At 42.2% G+C, this 24,954-nt stretch overlaps 1 protein-coding gene across 1 annotated transcript in view; it reads left to right on the plus strand.

Annotated features, from left to right (window-relative positions):
* Window positions 1–18,589, plus strand: part of LOC124003596 (caM kinase-like vesicle-associated protein) — a 92,648-nt gene extending 74,059 nt beyond the window's left edge. Inside the window, exons 2-11 of the mRNA XM_046311975.1 lie at window positions 2,124–2,231; window positions 2,500–2,631; window positions 5,286–5,360; window positions 5,923–6,061; window positions 8,489–8,609; window positions 9,288–9,363; window positions 11,230–11,366; window positions 11,515–11,593; window positions 15,567–15,654; window positions 15,883–18,589. Coding sequence (XP_046167931.1) covers window positions 2,137–2,231; window positions 2,500–2,631; window positions 5,286–5,360; window positions 5,923–6,061; window positions 8,489–8,609; window positions 9,288–9,363; window positions 11,230–11,366; window positions 11,515–11,593; window positions 15,567–15,654; window positions 15,883–16,293 — 1,353 coding nt within the window. The 5' untranslated portion in view covers window positions 2,124–2,136 and the 3' untranslated portion in view covers window positions 16,294–18,589. The remainder of the gene's footprint in view (window positions 1–2,123; window positions 2,232–2,499; window positions 2,632–5,285; window positions 5,361–5,922; window positions 6,062–8,488; window positions 8,610–9,287; window positions 9,364–11,229; window positions 11,367–11,514; window positions 11,594–15,566; window positions 15,655–15,882) is intronic.
* The last annotated feature ends 6,365 nt before the right edge of the window (window positions 18,590–24,954 follow it).

Below are 24,954 nucleotides of genomic sequence, written 5' to 3' on the forward strand. Positions count from 1 at the left end.
GCCCAATCCTAAGGTACTATGCCTTTTGCTGACATTTTAAAAACATTCTAAAAGACAACAGATGTGTTAGGAATTTGATCAAGACATCTTTCAGATTTGAATGTCTTTTTCAGACTCTGTAACATCCATAATGGAGTGTGTAACATCCATAACATATTTTTAAGTAATAATGGAAAAGACAATATTTTCAAAATGATCATTTTTCTGTTCAGCTAAGCCTTTCCTTTGAAATGACAATGCATATTTTGACTTAAGACATACAAACTTAAACTTTTGCTAATATGTTCAGTCTCCCCAAAAAGCTTGTCCAGTTCATGTAACATCATAACACTTCTTATTTGCTAAATTTCTCCAACAAGTCTGATTTTTGGGGGGATACATTCCCCCTAATGAGTACTGTAGACACACACATCAAAAGTTTAATTTATATTTTGTTTGTCCATTCTGTGAGACATTAAAGTTGTGATTTTACATGCAAGTGTAAAGTCCGTAATGTTGCAATCGCCCTAATCTGTAATCACTTCCACTTTTAGGATACATGTTTGTTTGCTTAGATCTGTTACTTTAGTGGACATTCATTTTACCCTGGCAGCATCCGATAGAACTCATCAGGGCTTTAAAAAAGAGAACCATAACAAGGCTTTTATGTCTGTCTGTCTGTCTGTCTGTCTGTCTGTCTGTCTGTCTGTCTGTCTGTCTGTCTGTCTGTCTGTCTGTCTGTCTGTCTGTCTGTCTGTCTGTCTGTCTGTCTGTCTGTCTGTCTGTCTGTCTGTCTGTCTGTCTGTCTGTCTGTCTGTCTGTCTGTCTGTCTGTCTGTCTGTCTGTCTGTCTGTCTGTCTGTCTGTCTGTCTGTGTTATAGCCACTTGGGGAAAGACCATTGTATTTTTATTGTCTTGTATGTGCATTAGTAAAATCAATTTTTTCCTGATGAGTTTGTTAATGGCGAGGCTTGCCAGACCAGCTCTGCTTTAATTTGAATGATGCTCTAGCAGGAGTCTATTTCTTTCCCAAGCTGCATTGTCTATTGGAGGGAGGGATCAGGGAAAGGTGAATGCTTTGTCTCGCCTGCACTACACGACACAAACTCTCTCCTCGCCTGCGCGACACAACACACTGTCCTCGCCTGCACTACACGACACACTGTCCTCGCCTGCACTACACGACACATGGCTACTTTGAAGAATCTCAAATATAAAATCTATTTTGATTTGTTTAACACTTTTTTGGTTAATTCATGATTCCATGTGTTATTACATAGTTTTGATGTCTACACTATTATTCTACCATGTAGAAAATAGTAAAAAATTAAGAATAACCCTTGAATGAGTAGGTATATTAACTCATTCACTTATCCAGATAGATTCTCTCTCCAAAATCAAACATTTGTCAATACACTCCTTTCTTTTCATGACTTCCAAAACAGACTTCCAAAACAACTCTATGGCCCTGTCTTTATTAAGAGACGATACAATACCCCCCCAAAATAACAAAATAACATGCCAATTAAGCTGTCCATAAACTCCTCTACAGTACATTTCGATAGGTTGTTCTCCAGTTTCACTCAGTGCTCTTAGAGAAGTAGAAGCAGCACTGCGATTAGGTCCATAAATGTCATGCAGAACCATAAAGCACTTTCATTTTTCTGTGTCCTCTGGTGTTCTGCTCATAATCGGTCGCTCCCCTTCCCTGATTGGAAATACTTCACTTGTTGCCGTGGCAGTCTGGCAGCCTCGCTGATGGAGCACAATGCATTAGAGTTTCTATTCTCCTGCTCAGCCTCCGTTAGCATTTGGACCCCCCTGTCAGTCAGTTGCCTGCTGCTTTTAAAGATGAGTCGCCTAGCAGCTCCTTGCATCACGCTCTGCAGCTCATCAAAATGTGGTTTTGTTAATATAAGATTATCAAAGGCTTGTTACAGGAGCCAAGTGAAATAATCGTCTCAACAGTCGTACCATACTGTCTGCTGGCGTTGGCTGTTTATCAGTCCCTGTTTCTCGCCACTGGTGCCATGTTTCATGTTTTAGGGATGCTGTTTGATGTGGTGTGTAATAATGTAGAGTCATGGTAAATAGTGTGTGACATTCATTACATGATTCCAGGTCTCTCTCTCTCTCTCTCTCAGAGCAAGAGTGGCAATGCCATTTGGCTGTTTAACGCTTGGGGAAAAGAAGGATTACAACAATCCCTTAGAGGTGACTGATAAATATGACCTGGGACAGATTGTTAAATCGTAAGTATGCTGCTAGTGGTCCACCAGACTGAACAAACAGGAAATACAGGAACCTCACCATCAACCCTTTAGTATGGGTTTTTCCTTTGTATGATATGGCACCAGATTATTTGAAAATGTCAATCAAAATATATGTATACAATGTATAGGAAGGCTGTTCCCATAGCCATAATGATAAAATCATAATCAAGGCTTTAGTCATTTAAAAACCCATTTACGTTTACTTTGGATGTTTATAAATGTGTGATTTTGTGCATTTCCTTTTCAGGGAGGAGTTCTGTGAGATCTTCAGGGCCAAGGACAAAAACACACTGAAAATGTTTACTTGTAAAAAGTTCTTGAAAAAGGATGGGAGGAAAGTTCGGAAGGCTGCAAAAAATGAGATCCTCATTTTAAAGATGTGAGTTGCTTTTATCAACTTTAACCTCTGCCATCTGTCATTTTGTGTCTGCATTCACAAAACTATTCTCTGTAAACGAATTTAGTTTTGTAACAGATGGTGTACTATTCCTGTAGGCTATGTGAATGTGTAATCTCTATGAGGAATACGATGTTTCGTTTCTATACACTTTATCTTCTGAAAGACAGAATGCGCACAGTGGACATCCATTAGAGGGAAGAACAGAGAAATGTCTGTAGCATTATTTATGAAAAAGGAAAGCAAACTTCTTCCCACTGAATGATCACACTGGGTAGCATTATTTTCTCCAACGGTGTTTATCTCCAACTATTATTCTCCCATTAGGCTCCTTATTCATCATTCTGTGGCAGCCTCTCTTTCATCACATCCCTATCCAGTAAAAGCAACATTAGCATAACCTGAGCCTTATCAAACAATTTGTTACAGGCAGCAGGGAACTCAAAGAACACAGATGAAAAGCCCATGTACATAATGGAAGATGAAAGTGTCATTTCTTGAAGGGTTATCTAATACCGTGGAGTCTTTTCTCCCAATACACAAAAGCATGACCTTCATCGGGCTTGCAATTTCAATTGTTTTCTTCAAATTCTCGAACAGGAGAATTTCATTTATTTTCTTGTGGTTGGTGACCATTACTTTCAGTGACTGGAAAATATACCAGTCTGTCGGTCCAATCCCCTGAAGCACCGTTGAAAGCCAGCAGCACACCTACCACATACGGCCAATGGTTTCCATGTTGTCTAACATCTTAAGTGTTACACTCTGCATTGTTCCTCGCCTCACTGTTAAAACTCACCTTGAAGTTTCTTAGCTTGTGCAGTCGTTATCATGGTCATAGTCAAGCACTCTATACTGTTCTGCCACATAGTCATCCTTGCACATACAGTACAAGTCAAAGGTTTGAACACACCTACTCATTCAAGGGTTTTTCTGGATTTACGAGTATTTTTACATTGTAGAATAATAGTTAAGACATAAAAACTATGAAATAACACATATGGAATCATGAATTAAACAAAAAAGTGTGAAACAAATCAAAATAGATTTTATTTTTGAGATTCTTCAAAGTAGCCACCCTTTGCCTTGTTGACAGCTTTGCAAACTCTTGGCATTCTCTCAACTAGCTTCATGAGGTAGTCACCTGAAATGCATTTCAATTAACAGGTGTGCCTTGTTCAAAATGTATTTGTGTAATTTCTTTCCTTCTTAATGCGTTTGATCAGTTGTGTTGTGACAAGGTAGGGGTGGTATGTAGAAGAATGCCCGATTTGGTACAAGACCATGTCCATATTGTGTCAAGAACAGCTCAAATAGGCAAAGAGATATGACAGTCCATCATTACTTTAAGACATGAAGGTCAGTCAAGCTGTAAAATTTCAAGAACTTTGAAAGTTTCTTCAAGTGCAGTCGCAAAAACCATCAAGCGCTATGATGAAACTGGCTCTCATGAGGACCTCCAGAGGAAAGGAAAATCAGAGTTACCTCTGCTGCAGAAGATAAGTTCATTAGAGTTACCTGTCTCTCATGAGGACCGCCAGAGGAAAGGAAAATCAGAGTTACCTCTGCTGCAGAAGATAAGTTCATTAGAGTTACCTGTCTCTCATGAGGACCGCCAGAGGAAAGGAAAATCAGAGTTACCTCTGCGGCAGAAGATAAGTTCATTAGAGTTACCAGCCTCAGAAATCAGCAATGAACTATTGATTTTTGGTTCCAACCGCCATGTCTTTGTGAGACGCATTTATTTAGAATTCAAGGCACACTTAACCAGTATTGCTACCACAGCGCTCTGCAGCGATACGTCATCCCTTCCGGTTTGCACTTAGTGGGATTATAATTTGTTTTTTTAACAGGACGATGACCCAAAACACACCTCCAGGCTGTGTAAGGGCTATTTGACCAAGAAGGAGAGTGATCAGATGACCTGGCCTCCACAATCACCCGACCTCAACCCAATTGAGATGTTTTGCGATGAGTTGCACTGCAGAGTGAAGGAAAAGCAGCCAACAAGTGCTTAGCATATGTGGGAACTCCTTCTAGATTATTGGGAAACCATTCCAGGTGAAGCTGGTTGAGAGAATGCCAAGAGTGTGCAATGCTGTCATCAAGGCAAAGGGTGGCTACATTGAGGAATTAATCATTTGGAGTTTATATTTATGTTTTTAATACTTTTTTGATTACTACATGATTCCATGTGTGTTATTTCATAGCTTTGATGTCTTCACTATTATTCTACGAAAATGTAGAAAATAGTCAAATAAAGAAAAACCCTTGAATGAGTAGGTTTGTCTAAACTTTTGACTTGTACTGTAATGCCCTCATAAACAGACATTCAACTCATACATAAAGCACAGTACATTATTTATGGGTATACATTTTTCCTCCATTAAGAAGATGTTTAAGCATGCAGATCTCACAGTCCTTTTTTAATTAAATTGATTGTTTACTGATGCATTTTTTCCTACACATGGTTGCCGTTCCTCTCGGCATGGCTGACTGTTGGAGCATGTTATTCATGGGTGTTAATGTACTGATATACTGTACTGTAGGTGTTTCAATGACGGCACCTCCATCTCTCTCCACCCCTCACACTCCTTTTGACTCTCCTCTCTCCCCCTGTTGCCTGCTCTATCCAGGGTGAAGCACCCCAATATTCTCCAGCTGGTGGAGGTCTATGAGACCAGAAAAGAATATTTCCTCTTCCTTGAACTGTGAGTTGAGTCGTCTGATTGGTTGAGATTGCGCTCCTGTCTTTGCAGCAGCAGGCGTCTATGTGTTGATTATGCACTCATGGGGAATGAACTGTAGTAGCCGGAGGCCATGTAGATATGAGCACAGCTCTGAACTTCCCTTCTGCAGCCTTCATTTGGTATTCAGATATTATTCATTTCTGGTTGCTCCATATTCTCATCAGTCTGTGTTCTTGGGGATTTATTGCATTACCATAGATACATTAAATATATGATACTCATCTCTTCCAGGATTGCATTGATTTGTGGGTCTGTAATTCTGCTCATAAGGTAAACTATCAGAGATCAGAGGAGAATCCAGTGTTGAAATGAATGAAATCATCACATTCAGCAAGTTTGGTGGATTCCACGATTTTGTTGACTCTTAAAGGCTTCGCCCTTGGCGAGGCTGTAATTTATATGGTAATTGCATAGTAATGCAATTTTTCAACCATATTTTCACACGTTCAAAGTGTGGCTGTGTCAGTTGTATTTTTGAAAAGTATCTGCACCATACTTCATCCCGCTCATGTTCTTCCCACAGTGCTACAGGCAGAGAGGTATTTGATTGGATCCTGGACCAGGGCTACTATTCCGAGCGCGACACCAGTAATGTGGTCCGTCAGGTGTTGGAGGCAGTCGCCTACCTTCACTCCCTGAATATTGTCCACAGGAACCTCAAGGTACTGAGCCCTGGGGCCTCTGATGGTTAAGGGGAGGACCCCAATATAATGTAAATGCCTGAATGTTGTCCTTCTTTTAAATGCCACAGGTTCTTTAAAAGTAATTGACGTGTTGAATTACTGTAGGTTGGAGTATATACAGTATATATATATACTGTATATATACATATTGTTGTTTTGGCTCTGTACTCCAGCACAAATATCACAACCCAAGAAATGCTAACCTCTCACCATTATTGTAATGGGGGGGGGGGGGGGATATTTGTGCATCTAACTTTCTCACTCATCATTAAACATGATTCATTCAGGATCATTTGTAATCATGGTAGCATCCACATTAATGTAGAAGTGTTTAGAAACATATTATATTCTTATTTACAATACAAGTTACTCCAAAATGACACAATGCATTATTTATCATTCATTTCTACTGTGCACAAAATGATTTGAAACAACCAAAATGAATATGGGATCAAATACTTTACTTTTTACTACTTTAATACACATAAATTAATACTTTTGGTGCTGTAATTTCCAAATGATTCTCCCAATATAGATGAAAAAACTCTCAAATTAAAGCTGACAGTCTGCGCTTTAACCTCACAATCATTGTATACTTTTAAATAGAAAGTGCTGGAGTACAGAGCCAAAACAACAAAAACGGAAATGCACTGTCCCAATATTTTTGAGGCTCACTGTATATACTATATGCAGTGCCTTCAGAAAGTATGCACACCCCTTGACATTTTCCACATGTTGTTGTGTTACAGCCTGAATTTAACATGGACGAAACTAACTTTTATTTCCCTTTGGCCTACACACATACCCATAATGTCAAAGTGGAATTATGTTTTAAGAAAGTTTTACAAACAAATAAATAAAAATCAAACACAGAAATTATTTGAATCAATAAGTATTCAACCCCTTTGTTATGGCAATCCTAAGTTCAGGAGTAAGAATGTGCTTAACAAGTCACATAAAAAGTTGCATGGACTCAATCTATGGCAATAATATTGTTGAACATTATTTTTTAATTACTACCTCATCTCTGTACCCCAAATGTACAATTATTTGTAAGCTCCCTCTGCCGAGCAGAGCATTTCAAACACAGATTCAACCACAAAGACCATGGAGGTTTTTCAATGCCTCACAAAGGGCACATATTGGTAGATGGGTAAAACAAAAGACATTGAATATTCCTTTGAACATGGTGAAGTTACTACTTACACTTTAGATGGTGTATCAATACACCCAGTCACTACAAAGATACAGGCGTCCTTCCTAACTCAGTTGCCGGAGAGGAAGGAAACTGGTCAGGGATTTCACCATGAGGCTAATGGTGACTTTAAAACAGTTACAGAGTTTAATGGCCGTGATAAGAGAAAACTGGGGATGGATCAACAACATTGTAGTTACTCCACAATACTTACCTTATTGAAACAGTGAGAAGAAGGAAGCCTGTACAGAATAAAAACATTCCAAAATATGCATCTTGTTTACAACAGGGCACTAAAGTAATACTGCACAAAATGTGGAAAAGCAATTCGCTTTTGTCCTGAATAAAAAGTGTTATGTTTGGGGCAAATCCATTACAACATATTACTGTGTCCCACTATCTTCAAGCATAGTGGTGGCTGCATCATGTAATGGGTATGCCTGTAATCGTTAAAGACTGGGGAGTTTTTTGCGATAAAAAAATAAACGGAATGGAGCTATGCACATGCAAAATCCAAGAGGAAAACTTGGTTCAGTCTGCTTTTCAACAGACACTGGGAGATGAATTCAGATTTAAGCAAGACAATAATCTAAATAAGAAGGCCAAATCTACACTGGAGATGCTTAACAAGAAGACTGGGAATGTTCCTGAGTGGCTGACTTACAGTTTTGCTTGAAATCTGCTTGAAAATCTATGGCAAGACTTAACAATGGTTGTCTAGCAATAACCAATTTTACAGAGCTGGAAGAATTCTGAAAAGATTAATGGGCAAATATTGTACAATCCAGGTGTGCAAAGCTCTTAGAGAAATACCCAGAAAGACTAACAGCTGTAATCACTGCCAAAGGTGATTATAACATTCTTGTCTCAGGGTTGAAAATACTTATGTAAACATTTCTAAAAACATGTTTTCACTTTTTCATTATGGGGTATCGTGTGTAGATGGGTGAGACATTTTTTTAAATACATTTTGAAAGGCACCTTTATTATGCAAAAAATATTCTTGATAAGATTGATTCAGTGGTCTTGCTTTGTTTGAACAAAAAAAATTGGACTGTCATTTTTAGGCACTTGTGTGACACTGAAGTGTTTGACTGCTTCAATGTCTACCTTAAACAGTGATGAAGTCTTCTCTAAGTCTATACGATTGAATGAGATTACTTTAGTAAAACTTTTGCAAACTTTAGCTGTCGTCCTGTTCCTTTTCTCAGCTGGAGAACTTGGTGTACTTTAACCGCCTGAAGCACTCCAAAATAGTAATCAGTGACTTCCACCTGGCCAAGCTGGAGACCGGGCTCATCAAAGACCCTTGTGGAACCCCAGAGTACCTGGGTAAGGACTGGGGAAGGGATTAGTACTTGGGTAAGGACTGGGGAAGGATTGAGAGAGGGATTAGTACCTGGGTAAGGACTGGGGGAGGAGAGGGGAAGGGATTAGTACATGGTTAAGGACTGAGGAAGGAGAGGGGAAGGGATTATTATCTGGGTAAGGACTGGGGAAGGAGCGGGTGTTAGTGGAATTCTAAATTCCTCTGTATTATTTCCCAATCAGAATTAATTACTCTGTCAATGCATTCTATGGGATCGTAAAACACATATTATTATAGGAATGGACAGAGCCCCAGTCTTAAACTCAGGTAACAGCGTTTATTTCAAGAGAGTACTGACTAAAAATACAAAGAACCTTACATTTTAAAGAGACAACATAAAATGACATCATCAGTTTCTCACACCCTCTCCGATCCACACAATAGCACAGTGTCTTCAGGTCTGGAGATCTTCGTCTGGAGAGGTGGAGGGATTAGTACCTGGGTAAGGACTGGGGGAGGAGAGGTGGAGGGATTAGTACCTGGGTAAGGACTGGGGAAGGGATTAGTACCTGGGTCAGGACTGGGGAAGGAGCAGGGTATCTTCGATATTTGGTATTGGGGAGTAGTTTATGGGAGTGCAGAAAAGCATTTGTGAGAGAAACATCAATAAATAACCCTTAACTGTGTTTGTGTCCCTGCAGCACCAGAGGTGGTTGGGAGACAGAGATACGGCATGCCAGTGGACTGCTGGGCCCTGGGTGTCATCATGTACATCCTGTGAGTGGTTTAATTATTGGCATATAGTGGGGTAAAAAAGTATTTAGTCAGCCACCAATTGTGGAAGTTCTCCCACTTAAAAAGATGAGGGATGCCTGTAATTTTCATCATAGGTACACTTCAACTATGATAGACAAAATGAAGAAAAAAAATCCAGAAAATCACATTGTAGGATTTTTAATGAATTTATTTGCAAATTATGGTGGAAAATAAGTATTTGGTCAATAACAAAAGTTTATCTCAATACTTTGTTATATACCCTTTGTTGGCAATGACAGAGGTCAAATGTTTTCTGTAAGTCTTCACAAGGTATTTTGGCCCATTCCTCCATGCAGATCTCCTCCAGAGCAGTGATGTTTTGGGGCTGTTGCTGGGCAACACAGACATTCAACTCCCTCCAAAGATTTTCTATGGGGTTGAGATCTGGAGACTGGCTAGGCCACTTCAGGACTTTGAAATGCTTCTTACGAAGCCACTCTTTTGTTGTCCGGGCGGTGTGTTTGGGATCATTGTCATGCTGAAAGACCCAGCCACGTTTCATCTTCAATGCCCTTACTGATGGAAGGAGGTTTTCACTCAAAATCTCACGATACATGGCCCCATTCATTCTTTCCTTTACACGGATCAGTCATCCTGGTCCCTTTGCAGAAAAACAGCCCCAAAGCATGATGTTTCCACCCCCATGCTTCACAGTAGGTATGGTGTTCTTTGGATGCAACGCAGCATTCTTTGTCCTCCAAACACGACGAGTTGAGTTTTTACCAAAAAGTTATATTTTGGTTTCACCTGACCATATGAAATTCTCCCAATCTTCTTCTGGATCATCCAAATGCTCTCTAGCAAACTTCAGACGGGCCTGGACATGTACTGGCTTAAGCAGGAGGACACTGCAGGATGTGAGTCCCTGACGGCATAGTGTGTTACTGATGGTAGGCTTTGTTACTTTGGTCCCAGCTCTCTGCAGGTCATTCACTAGGTCCCCCCGTGTGGTTCTGGGATTTTTGCTCACCGTTCTTGTGATCATTTTGACCCCACGGGGTGAGATCTTGCATGGAGCCCAGATCGATGGAGATTATCAGTGGTCTTGTATGTCTTCCATTTCCTAATAATTGCTCCCACAGTTGATTTCTTCAAAACAAGCTGCTTACCTATTACAGATTCAGTCTTCCCAGACTGGTTCCGGTCTACAATTTTGCTTCTGGTGTCCTTTGACAGCTCTTTGGTCTTGGCCATAGTGGAGTTTGGATTGTGACTGTTTGAGGTTGTGGACAGGTGTCTTTTATACTGATAACAAGTTCAAACAGGTGCCATTGATACAGGTAACGAGTGGAGGACAGAGGAGCCTCTTAAAGAAGAAGTTACAGGTCTGTGAGAGCCAGAAATCTTGCTTGTTTGTAGGTGACCAAATACTTATTTTCCACCATAATTTGCAAATAAATTCATTAAAAATCCTACAATGTGATTTTCTGGATTTTGTTCCTCATCTTGTCTGTCATAGTTGAAGTGTACCTATGATGAAAATTACAGGCCTCTCTCATCTTTTTAAGTAGGAGAACTTGCATAATTGGTGGCTGACTAAATATTTTTTTGCCCCACTGTAGGGTCCCATATACTGTACTACTGCAAGAGGGGTTGGCTGTGAGTCTGCTCAGAGACCTGGGGATTAGAAATAATACAGAAGGGCAACAGGAATACTTTACTGAAAGAGCCTATCAATGTAATCCACATGCTATGTGCAAAACTAGTCAGGGAATATTATTTGTAGGGTATTACCCATTGCAATAAATCATATCTTTACATGACATTTATGCACATGGTATGACAATACAAGCTCATAACGAGCTTATTTTGTCTTGTGGCCCTCAGGCTTTCAGGCAACCCTCCTTTCTATGATGAAACTGATGATGACGACTATGAAAACCACGACAAGAACCTGTTCAGGAAGATCTTGGCTGGGGACTATGAGTTTGACTCTCCATACTGGGACGACATCTCAGAGTCAGGTACATTTAAGATGAAGTGACAGGAAACTGGGTGAATGACAGTTTACTGGGTAAACAGAAATTCAAAAGGGAGGATATCATCTTTGTTATCTGATTCCACAGTAATAGTAACTGCTGTTTGTTGAGATTATGCTTTATTTTGTTTCAGCAAAAGGCCTGGTATCCCGTATGATGGAGGTAGACCAGGATCAGAGACTGACTGCTCAGGAGGCCATCAACCATGAGTGGTATGGAAAATACACATTATTAACACAGTAGCCTACTATTAGAGATATAACAGAAGACCAGGCCTCCTGTCTATCTCTCCAGCCCAGTGATGATCCATGGCACGAAGCCTCCAGTGATGATCCATGGCAAGAAGCCTCCAGTGATGATCCACGGCACGAAGCCACCAGTGATGATCCACGGCACGAAGCCTCCAGTGATGATCCATGGCAAGAAGCCTCCAGTGATGATCCATGGCACAAAGCCTCCAGTGATGATCCATAGCAAGAAGCCTCCAGTGATGATCCATGGCACGAAGCCTCCAGTGAGGAGTCATGGCGCGAAGCCTCCAACGACACGCCTCCAGACCGGAGCCTCCAGCGACGGCCCACAGTCCGGAGCCTCCAGCGACGGCCTCCAGTCCGGAGCCTCCAGCAACGGTCTCTAGTCCGGAGCCTCCAGAGACGGTTTCCAGTCTGGAGCCTCCAGCGAAGGCCTCCAGTCCGGAGCCTCCAGCAACGGCCTCCAGTCCGGAGCCTCCAGCGATGGCCTCCAGTCCGGAGCCTCCAGCGAGGGTTCCCAGTCCGGGGCCCGCAACGAGGGTGCCCAGCCGGGCGCCCGCAGCGAGGGTGCCCAGTCCGGGGCCCGAAGCGAGGGTGATCAGTCCGGGGCCCGCAACGAGATGCCCAGTCTGGGGCCCGCAACGAGGGTGCCCAGTCCGGGGGTCCCCAGTTCGGGGCCCGCAGAGAGGGTCCCCAGTCCGGCCAGCAGCGAGGGTCCTCAGTCCGGGGCCCGCAACGAGGGTCCCCAGTTCGGGGCCCGCAGAGAGGGTCCCCAGTCCGGGGTCGGCGATGAGGGTCCCCGCACCAGAGGTGCCACCAAAGTGGGATGAGCCAGAGGTGGAGCGGGGTCTACGTTCCGTACCAGAGCCGCTACCACGGATAGATGCCCACCCAGACCCTCCCCTATAGGTTCAGGTTTTGCGTCCGGAGTCCGCACCTTTGGGGGGGGGGGGGGGTACTGTCACACCGTGACCTTAGAGACGTTTTATTTCTCTATTTGGTTAGGTCAGGGTGTGATGTGGGGTGGGCATTCTATGTTTTGTTTTCTATGTTTCTTTATTTCTATGTTTTGGGCAGGTATGGTTCTCAATCAGGGACAGCTGTCTATCGTTGTCTCTGATTGGGAATCATACATAGGTAGCCCTTTTTCCCTCCTTTCAGTGTGTGTAGTTGACTTTTGTTAGTGGCACTATAGCCCTGTAAGCTTCATGGTTGTTTCTTCGTTTGTTGTTTTGTTGACGACATTTTAAATAAAAGGTCAATAAAATGTACGCTCAGCACGCTGCACTTTGGTCCACTTCTTTCCACGGCTGTGACAGTACTATGGATGGAAATATACTGAAGACCACAGGACTATGGAGATATACCGATGACCACAGTACTATGGAGATATACTGATGACCACAGTACTATGGAGATATACTGATGACCACAGTACTATGGAGATATACTGATGACCACAGGACTATGGAGATATACCGATGACCACAGGACTATGGAGATATACTGGATGACCACAGTACTATGGAGATATACTGGATGACCACAGTACTATGGTGATATACTGGATGACCACAGTACTATGGAGATATACCGGATGACCACAGTACAATGGATGGAGATATACTGATGACCACAGTACTATGGAGATATACCGGAGGACCACAGTACTATGGAGATATACCGGATGACCACAGTACTATGGAGATATACTGATGACCACAGTACTATGGAGATATAGCGATGACCACAGGACTATGGAGATATACTGGATGACCACAGTACTATGGAGATATACTGGAGGGTCACAGTACTACGGAGATATACTGGATGACCACAGTACTATGGAGATATACTGGATGACCACAGTACTATGGAGATATACTGGATGACCACAGTACTATGGAGATATACTGGATGACCACAGTACTATGGAGATATACTGGATGGCCACAGTAATACGGAGATATACTGGAGGACCACAGTACTATGGAGATATACTGGATGGCCACAGTACTACGGAGATATACCGGAGGACCACAGTACTACGGAGATATACCGAAGCACCACAGTACTATGGAGATATACCGAAGGACCACAGTACTATGGAGATATACCGGAGGACCACAGTACTACGGAGATATACCGGAGGACCACAGTACTACGGAGATATACCGGAGGACCACAGTACTACGGAGATATACCGGAGGACCACAGTACTATGGAGATATACTGAATGACCACAGTACAATGGAGATATATGAGATGACCTCTGTACTATGGAGATATACTGGATGACCACAGTACTATGGAGATATACTGGATGACCACAGTACAATGGAGATATATAAGATGACCACTGTACTATGGAGATATACTGGATGACCACAGTACTATGGAGACATACTGGATGACCACAGTACTATGGAGATATACTGGATGACCACAGTACTATGGAGATATACTGGATGACCACAGTACTATGGAGATATACCGGAGGACCACAGTACTATGGAGATATACCGGAGGACCACAGTACTATGGAGATATACTGGATGACCACAGTACTATAGAGATATACTGGATTACCACAGTACTATGGAGATATACTGGATGACCACAGTACTATGGAGATATACTGGATGACCACAGTACTATGGTGATATGCTGGATGACCACAGTACTATGGAGATATACCGGAGGGTCACAGTACTATGGAGATATACTGGATGACCACAGTACTATGGAGATATACTGGATGACCACAGTACTATGGAGATATACTGGATGACCACAGTACTATGGAGATATACTGGATGGCCACAGTATTACGGAGATATACTGGAGGACCACAGTACTATGGAGATATACTGGATGGCCACAGTACTACGGAGATATACCGGAGGACCACAGTACTACGGAGATATACCGGAGCACCACAGTACTATGGAGATATACCGAAGGACCACAGTACTATGGAGATATACCGGAGGACCACAGTACTACAGAGATATACCGAAGGACCACAGTACTATGGAGATATACCGGAGGACCACAGTACTACAGAGATATACCGGAGGACCACAGTACTATGGAGATATACCGGAGGACCACAGTATTACAGAGATATACCGGAGGACCACAGTACTATGGAGATATACCGGAGGACCACAGTACTACAGAGATATACCGGAGGACCACAGTACTATGGAGATATACCGGAGGACCACAGTATTACAGAGATATACCGAAGGACCACAGTACTATGGAGATATACCGGAGGACCACAGTACTACAGAGATATACCGGAGGACCACAGTACTATGGAGATATACCGGAGGACCACAGTATTACAGAGATATACCGGAGGACCACAGTACTACGGAGATATACTGAATGACCACAGTGAATAACAACCAGATGAATTTAGAGTAGGATGTGTTAATGATAAGGGTACATTGTGTTCCTAAAAGACCAGGAGTCAAATTTGACAATGTCATTATGTTGGTTGGAGCCATGATGATTCATAGTTGTTATAGATGCTGTTTCATTAGTAATACTCATCTACATCTGCTGAGCTGTCACTAGCTTGGTTTCCCTCAGATTTGCATGCAAATATTCAATAATGCGCATAATTGTTTTTAATCTGCATGCTTTCCTGAGTGGTAGTGGGAGGACCACACAACATTTCATCCCATGACTCCAAGTTTACTTCGGTATAATGGGTTTTACTGCCATTTTGCACATAATTAATTGTATCAACACATAAAGATCCCACCTTGTCTAGCGTATTTTGTTTTGTCGACATTTGGAAACAAATTTGCTGTTTCCATCAGGCTTGACGTGATATTTTTTATCCGACGTACTATACCCGCATAAAAAGGTTGGGTGGAAACCTATAGTGAAGTTACCTTTTCCCTCTTTATCTTCTCAGGATTTCTGGAAATGCAGCCTCAAATAAGAATATTAAGGATAATGTCTGTGCACAGATAGAGAAGAACTTTGCCAAAGCTAAGTGGAAGGTAAGCCTCTTTATCATTTCTATTTTGTCATCACTGAAGGAGAGATTGAAGGAAACTATCTATCACACATTTTTTATAGAAGTTTTATGGGCCTTGAGAATTTGAAATGGGATATGTGATTGGTGAAAGTACAAGGCTTTTGAATTAGAAACATATTCTGTAAAATATATCAAATATATAGTAACTAGGCCTCTTGAGTTGAGTGTGTACTGCGACTGCCTCCCACAGAAAGCAGTGCGGGTCACTACCATGATGAAGCGACTGAGAGCGCCAGATAAAGGTGTTGACTCGGGGTCTCCCGGCCCAGCAGTAGCAACCAGCCCTGCAGCAGGAGAACCAGCCCCAGCTCCAGCAGACCCCCAGGCTCCCAGTGACCCCTCTGCAGCCCCCGCTGCTGCAGCTCCTGAGGGGGAGCCTGCTGCTGTCACAGAGCCCCCTGCTGAAATGGAGGCCGTGTCATGTGATGTCACTCCCCAGGCTGCAGCAGAAGTCACAGCTCCACCTGAGGAGGAGGCCAGCTCAGCGGAGGCCCCAGTGGAGGCCCCCGCCCCGGAGGAGGTTGATCTTTTGTCGCGGTGTAACGGAGAGGCCCCAACTCCCCTCCAACCGGCTGCTGAAGCTGGGGATGAGCAGGGTTAGACAGCCACCGCCCTCCTATGCCACCTTCACTCCCAGAGATCCTCCTTCCTGCACACTGTACATTAGCTGCTAGCATGGTGACACTGACTCTGCTTATCTCTCACTTGCAGCGTTAGTAACATCTCACAGAGCCTGTATGCTATCTTTCCTGAGTGTTGAATTTACCTGGCTACATTTTTATATGTATTCTGTCTTTTTAAAACAGCCCTCTGGCCTTACAGGGGCTTTTTATGTCTAATGCAGCCCAGATTATGCCATATTATGTTGTTTTTTGGGGGAAAGGAGGTTTACGTTATAGCTAACAGCTACATATTTTCCTCTGAACTTTTGCCTTTTGTAATGAAAGTGTAATGTAATTATGCCAAACCTGCTTTGATTTCCTCTTAATGAAACATGTTTGGGAACTTTTCCCCCAGTCCTACTCTCATATTATTCCACTCCATTATCATGGCAGTCAATAAGGTAATGAACAGCTTGGCTTTGCTCTCGTAGTGTTGATTTGACATAATGATCTGTAAAACTCCTCCTTCACACCCCCCTCTAAACAATAATACATTTTTTTTTGGGGGGGGGGGGGTGACCATTGCTCTCTTTGTTATTTTTTGCATACACTGATCAGTAGTTCTGTTTGTTCTGCAGTAAGTAGTTTTACTTGGGGATGCAGCAGGCCCAGTGTTAGTGAAAGTCAGTATCCACACCATTACCACCCATCTGCTTAGGAAAGAACCACATGGCTGTCAGTGTAAAGATTCTGTATATAGAAACCTTTGTAGAAGTAACAAAAACAGCATGTATTCTTAACTTTCGCTGTTAATTTCACATTTGTAAGCACTTGGTTAAAAAGAAAAACGTACTAATCCTGCTACTGACCTTTAAACTGGAAACATGAAGGTATTTTGTAGCTCTTTATGAATTTCACAATTGGCCTCTGTCCAAATATATCCATCCTATGTGACTAGATTAACTTTTTCTATTTCTTTAAAATGTGTTTTACATTCTGTTTCTGATTCACCACTTACTCATTCTTATACATCCTTAATACGTGGATGTATTTATAAAGAAATATAATTTATAATTTAGTCTACAAGGAAAACTATTACATACATTTTTCTGTGTAAAAGCACCACTGTAAAAGGCATTTCTGCCTCCCACCAGCTTTGTGACACATTTTTTGTTGCTTAAAGGAAACTTTAAGAAGAATTAAGAGCAATTGTGTTAAAACATCTTTAATATTTACAAACATATGTATTTATTTATCTATTTATTCATAGGTTTACTTATTCTCAAGATATTCATAACAATAATATGAAACAGAATCGTTTTCGGTTTATAGCCCGGCTCCCTTCAGTATGGTCGATAATAAGGTATGCAAGAGTTCTCTGTAATCGCCATACATTTAGCAATATTCAACTTGCTGCCGAAACTGTGATTATTCTCTTGGTGTCCTGTATAGAGTACAGTTCTCCATAGAGTGCATGTACAGTACGTACCTGTACGTTGAAAGCCTGTAGTCCATAAGAACCGTCGATACCCTATCCAGATGGCCAGTCAATAACACATGGCCAGTGTAAAACAAGGCCGAGCCTAGATCATATTAGTCATGCTTGAAATGGTCCCCTCTTTCTGTACTGTATTTACAGTGCCATCCTCCATACAGCCTTCATCCTTCCTTGTCACAGCTAGACAGTGATTTTATTAACAGTACACAGTAGCTATAATATACACAGTATATTCATGTGTTTTATGGGTCCCTCTGCAGGTTACTTTTCAAGGGACTAAGTTTTATGGAATATGTATTTAAGACAATTTGGAGCAATTATTTTCAATAGATGGAGGAAGTCAAATTAAATTTGCTCCTTTTCTGAAGGATCAGAGATAAGTTATTGCTCCCCAGTCTATTGTTTATTCACATCTCTATCTACGAAAAGGTATTGATTGATTGATATGCATATTCAGAAACATTATTGAGATATAGCATTACACAATGTCTTTATTTTGTCAAAACATTAGATTTCCCACGAAAAGCTTAACAGGAAAATCTGAAATAAGTTGTGTGAATATACCATTTTGTGTCATTCAGCCTCTTAAGACCACAAATAAATACTGTTACACAATCTAAAGCAATGCTTTGTTCCACATCTGTTCATTTCTCCATGCACTTTCTGATGTACCTATTGTTTTTGATGTAATGTTCATCAGGACCAGTGGTCACCTGTAGGTTCTGACTGTTTCTCATGTGTAAGCTCTGTACTGTACTCGTTGACTGAGTTCATGACTTTGATGGTAATAAAAGTTTACCCATGGAATATCTGTGGCTATATCACGTGTGCCCCTCAGCCATTTACTTTTCTACAATGTGCTATACATGGCCAGAAATCAAATCAAATTTGTCACATACACATGGTTAGCAGATGTTAATGCAAGTGTAGCGAAATGCTTGTGCTTCTAGTTCCTACAATGCAGTAATAACCAACAAGTAATCTAACTAACAATTCCAAAACTACTGTCTTATACACAGTGTAAGGGGATAAAGAATATGTACATAATGATATATGAATGAGTGATGGTACAGAGCAGCATAGGCAAGATACAGTAGATGGTATCGAGTACAGTATATACATATGAGATGAGTATGTAAACAAAGTGGCATAGTTAAAGTGGCTAGTGATACATGTATTACATAAGGATGCAGTAGATGATATAGAGTACAGTATATACGTACGCATATGAGATGAATAATGTAGGGTATGTAACATTATATAAGGTAGCATGGTTTAAAGTGGCTAGTGATATATTTTACATCATTTCCCATCAATTCCCATTATTAAAGTGGCTGGAGTTGAGTCAGTGTCAGTGTCAGTGTGTTGGCAGCAGCCACTCAATGTTAGTGGTGGCTGTTTAACAGTCTGATGGCCTTGAGATAGAAGCTGTTTTTCAGTCTCTCGGTCCCAGCTTTGATGCACCTGTACTGACCTCGCCTTCTGGATGATAGCGGGGTGAACAGGCAGTGGCTCGGGTGACTGTTGTCCTTGATGATCTTTATGGCCTTCCTGTAACACCAGGTGAAGAAGGTGTCCTGGAGGGCAGGTAGTTTGCCCCCGGTGATGCGTTGTGCAGACCTCACTACCCTCTGGAGAGCCTTACGGTTGTGGGCGGAGCAGTTGCCGTACCGGGCGGTGATACAGCCCGCCAGGATGCTCTCGATTTTGCATCTGTAGAAGTTTGTGAGTGCTTTTGGTGACAAGCCGAATTTCTTCAGCCTCCTGAGGTTGAAGAGGCGCTGCTGCGCCTTCTTCACGATGCTGTCTGTGTGAGTGGAACAATTCAGTTTGTCTGTGATGTGTATGCCGAGGAACTTAAAACTTGCTACCCTCTCCACTACTGTTCCATCGACGTGGATAGGGGGGTGTTCCCTCTGCTGTTTCCTGAAGTCCACAATCATCTCCTTAATCTTGTTGACGTTGAGTGTGAGGTTATTTTCCTGACACCACACTCTGAGGGCCCTCACCTCCTCCCTGTAGGCCGTCTTGTCATTGTTGGTAATTAAGCCTACCACTGTTGTGTCGTCCACAAACTTGATGATTGAGTTGGAGGCGTGCCTGGCCACGCAGTCGTGGGTGAACAGGGAGTACAGGAGAGGGCTCAGAACACACCCTTGTGTGGGAGCTTCTTTTTTTAGTTTCTGTCTGTAGGCAGGGATCAACAAAATGGAGTCGTGGTCAGCTTTTCCAAAAGGAGGGCGGGGCAGGGCCTTATATGCGATTTGCGGAAGTTAGAGTAACAATGATCCAAGGTTTTTCCACCCCTGGCTGCGCAATCGATATGCTGATAAAATTTAGGGAGTCTTGTTTTCAGATTAGCCTTGTTAAAATCCCCAGCTACAATGAATGCAGCCTCCGGATAAATGGAATCCAGTTTGCAAAGAGTCAAATAAAGTTCGTTCAGAGCCATCGATGTGTCTGCTTGGGGGGGGGATATATACGGCTGTGATTATAATCGAAGAGAATTCTCTTGGTAGATAATGTAGTCGACATTTGTTTGTGAAGAATTCTAAATAAGGTGAACAGAAGGATTTGAGTTCCTGTATGTTTCTTTCATCACACCATGTCTCGTTAGCCATAAGGCATACGCCCCCGCCCCTCTTCTTACCAGAAAGATGTTTGTTTCTGTCGGCGCGATGCGTGGAGAAACCCGCTGGCTGCACCGCCTCCGATAGCGTCTCTCCAGTGAGCCATGTTTCCGTGAAGCAAAGAACGTTACAGTCTCTGATGTCCCTCTGGAATGCTACCCTTGCTCGGATTTCATCAACCTTGTTGTCAAGAGACTGGACATTGGCGAGAAGAATGCTAGTGAGTGGTGCATGATGTGCCCATCTCCGGAGTCTGACCAGAAGACCGCCTCGTATCCCTCTTTTTTGGAGTCGTTTTTTGGTGTTGCCTCATGGGATCCATTCCGTTGTCCTGTTTGATGGGCAGAACACAGGATCCGCGTCGCGAAAATCATATTCGTGGTCGTACTGATGGTGAGTTGACGCTGATCTTATATTCAGTAGTTCTTCTCGACTGTATGTAATGAAACCTAAGATGACCTGGGGTACTAATGTAAGAAATAACACTGCATATCCAATCCAGGGCAAAGACTCAGGGCTCGATTCAATCCGTATCGAGGAAGATCAGCGATATAGCGCAACTGAAATGTAAAGGTAATTTCTGATCGACCCAACATATACTTTGTTTACCGTGAATGCGGTTTCCGCCAATGCGCGGACATTGCTATAGTGCTGATCTTCAGTGCTAAGGATTGAATCGAGCCCTCATTGTTGTAAATTAAAGCTGACTCATAAAAGCAGCTTGTACATGAAATTACATGATCAAGCTTCATTTGGAAAGATGGACAGATTCACCAGTGACTCATAAGCAGGCACCTCATATTATGCCCTGTCTGTCATATTTGATATGTGTTTAGCCAGTAGGCACTGTAGACTAGAGAGCCTACTGGCCAGGATACTTGGAATTGATTCAGATTGGTTTCTGAATGATAATGGGTAAAGACGCCTCTCTGTGCTGAGATGGGAATGGGATATCCTTCCTCTAGTGAGGCTTCCCATGTTTTAGGCCTTCTTTTCATCTGTAGTCAGCCATCCATACTGTCGTTAGCCCTGAGAGAGATGCTCTCCAGCTCTTTCACTGTGACATGTAATGACTACATTAAGTTGTGTTGGGAGGCAGTTTCCTGACCCTCCTAAAGACTGGCGGCTACTGAAATTCAAGGCCAGTGATCATAGCTATACCTTAATTGCTACATACATTTTGTACTTACAAATTCATTATATATACTCATTGTTTCTTGAAGAATATAACTTATAAATGCCTTATGAGCTTCGTACCCCACCAGAAACCAAAATATAGGGCTCTATTCAATGTGTATCGCGGAAGTTCAGCGTTACAGCATGATTGAAATTTAAAGGCAATGGTCCTGTGTCAGCAGTGACTGCATTCATGATAAACGCTGCACATAATGACCTTAAAATAGAACTGCCAATTTCAGGTCATATGTAATGTCATTCAGCCTGCCTCTCTTAATAAACCACTCAGCTTTACTGTTTACTATGGATGCTTCTGTTTCCTGTGACACTGAAGTGACATCATCCATCATCATCAGAGGGACTGAATGCACAAAGATTATGACAATGATAAATATGTGCAGTTTGTCTCATTGATTTCCTGGCAGGTGAAAAGTAAACACAGACACAATACAAAGACACTGCTCATTCATCGTTGTCCTCAGCCCTGGACAGTGTCTTAAAGTGTCATTGCTGGAACCAATGAGGTGTCAGTCAAGTGTAACTTGGTTTAAGTGACATTGCTGATAATAATGGACATTTTCTGTTCAATGTTATTATACATTGAAATAGATTAATTGCAATATTAAGGTTGATCATGATTTATGGTAACATACATCATACCATTCTTATATTTGACATGGCCACTTGGGTGTCCTGCCATCTACTGGGTGAAATACTACAATGCAGTTTGTAGGTGGAGAAACAAATTATTCTTCCAAAGCGAAGTATGTATGTGTTTTGGGAGAGATAGGAGAACAACAGAAAAATATCATTGTATAACTAACTGCCTTTACCATTGACTTGTGTGATGGTCAAATGAATTCATTGAATAACTAATGTGTATGACATATTATACTCAATTGCTTGTGGAAACAAAAAATCATAGTACAGTAATGACATGGTTTATGCTATAACTGTCCAGCATGGAGCAGCATTGCCCTCCTTCTATTTTCTCTTCTTTACCTATAGGCTAGTGGCAAGTCCTCCACATTTTTAAAGATACACTTACCAGAGGTAGAACAAAACGCAACCATGTTCTCTCACATTTCTGTCTCCCATTTATGAAATGGATTGTTGTGTAAAAATATTTTTCTCCAAAAGTGGTTAAATTGATGGATATTGTGACATACACCCTAAATTCAAAAAGTGCAGAATAATATCTGCTTAAGGGGGGGGGGATGGGCCACATAACCTTATGTAACCCAATATTGCAAGCTCTGAAATTGCTCAAATTTGGAATACAAGTAGTCAGTTTTCTGCCCTGCATACACAATTAAACAGGATGAGCATATTTTAATGCATCTTGGAAATATAGTCCTGTAAACAAAGGCTCTAATATCAACTATTCATGTAAGCTTTAGTTTTTGGTAGCTGATTAATACACAACTTGCTCTCATTCAGTGCTGTATGGTCCTGGCTGATATAAATACATACAGTTACACTTTTATTTTGATGTTGTGGCTATTGCAATCGGCTCTAAGGAAAACAAGTGGCTCAGACATCAAAATAAACATTTTGGGTCTGAGGTTCCTTAAAATTATTTTGTATCTTTAGTCCCTAGTCTTGCAATTTAGTCATTGAGGCACCACAGATTATCTTTGGGGCCACCCTGGATTTAGCCTTGAATCTAATATGGCGTCCAAAATCCAATGCGGCTGCTATAAGACCATTTGACGGCGTTAAATTCAATGGTGGCAGGTAGCCTAGCGGTGAAGAGTGTTGGGCCAGTAACTGAAAGGTTGCTGGTTCGATACGCCAAGCAGACTAGGTGAAAAAATATGTTGATGTACAGTACCTTTGAGCAAGGCACTTAATCCTAATTGCTCCTGTAAATCACTCTGGATAACAGCGTCGGCTAAATGTGTAAATATGAATTTTGTAGATGAGGCCTCTTTTTAGAATTGTGTACAGCACTCAGGCACATAAAGACTGTTTTTATGTAAATCAATACAGCTGAATCCAACTAGCTTGTCAATGTGTTTGTGTTTTTCAAGACACAAACATATTTGTTTAGGCAGGCAGCTAAATTATGATTTTAGGTTTCACAGATAACTGGTCATTCTGGGCAAGCTGCAGCAACAAGGGCAGTATCCTTCCTATATGACTGGCATGGTATTCAGGGCTGTGTGGTAATCCATTTCCATTTCTACAACAGTTTGGTGCAGGCAGATGCAGCTTGCATGCCAATGAGACCTATTGACTAACTTAATCGTTATCTCATCCTGACTGATGCTGAGGATAGTCCAGTAGTGGATTATGGTCTGGGACAGACAGGCCCACCAGGAGATGAGGAGAGTGACAGAACCTGTGAGGCTGACCTCACTTTACTTAGAGTGTAGGTCATAGACTATGACTGTGAAGCGTTGGTTATGACTCTACATACATATACAGATGATCCCTGGGCTTTAATGGAAAGTAAAGGGGATGCAGAGGTGGTGTTACTGATCAAGCATGGTGCACAAAGACAACTATTTCACAGCCAATCCCCAGCCACCATATACGATCACATACAGAATCTTTGTTTAAGATTGACCATCCTAAGGTGCCTCTTGTTTGCCATAGATGGCATTATGTCCTCATAGGGCTGATGGGATAACTGAACAATTTCCCATTCCAATACATGAGTCACCACAGCATTAGAGCTCATGCTATCCAGTTCAGGTGTCACATGTGCTGGCCAGCCATGGGTGGTAGCAAAATAGGTACACATAAGGGCTGTCACGCGGGACTAGGTGTGTGTGCAGGAATCAGACGCAGAGAGAGAGTAATGGAGTAAAGTGATTTACTATTGCACACCAATACAATACAGGGCGCAGGACACTATACCAGACAACCCAAAACCACAGGGTGTCCAGTATAGAGAATAAAATACACCACGACCTAATATGTACACACGTAACAAAAGACAATCCCGCACAAAACAAGGGCGGGTCAAACTACTACATATATGGAAGCTAATTAAAGCAAAATACACACAGGTGAAACTAATAAGACAAAACCAACACACAAACAAAAAAGGGATCGGTAGCAGCTAGTAGGACGGTGATGACGACCGCCGAACACCGCCCGAACAGGCAGGGGAGCCAACTTCGGGGAAGTCGTGACAGTACGAGGACGACCCGGAGGACGAGGCACCGGGCAATCCGGGTGGAGGCGGTGGAAATCTGTCAGGAGAGAAGGGTCCAAAATGTCCCCCACCGGAACCCAGCATCTCTCCTCCGGACTGTACCCCTCCCAGTCCACGAGGTACTGTAGGCCCCTCACCTGGCGTCTCGAGTCTAGAATGCCACGGACTGTGTATGCCGGGGACCCCTCGA

This window comes from Oncorhynchus gorbuscha, linkage group LG18 (assembly GCF_021184085.1).
Source record: "Oncorhynchus gorbuscha isolate QuinsamMale2020 ecotype Even-year linkage group LG18, OgorEven_v1.0, whole genome shotgun sequence".
In the NCBI taxonomy this organism is placed as follows: domain Eukaryota; kingdom Metazoa; phylum Chordata; class Actinopteri; order Salmoniformes; family Salmonidae; genus Oncorhynchus; species Oncorhynchus gorbuscha.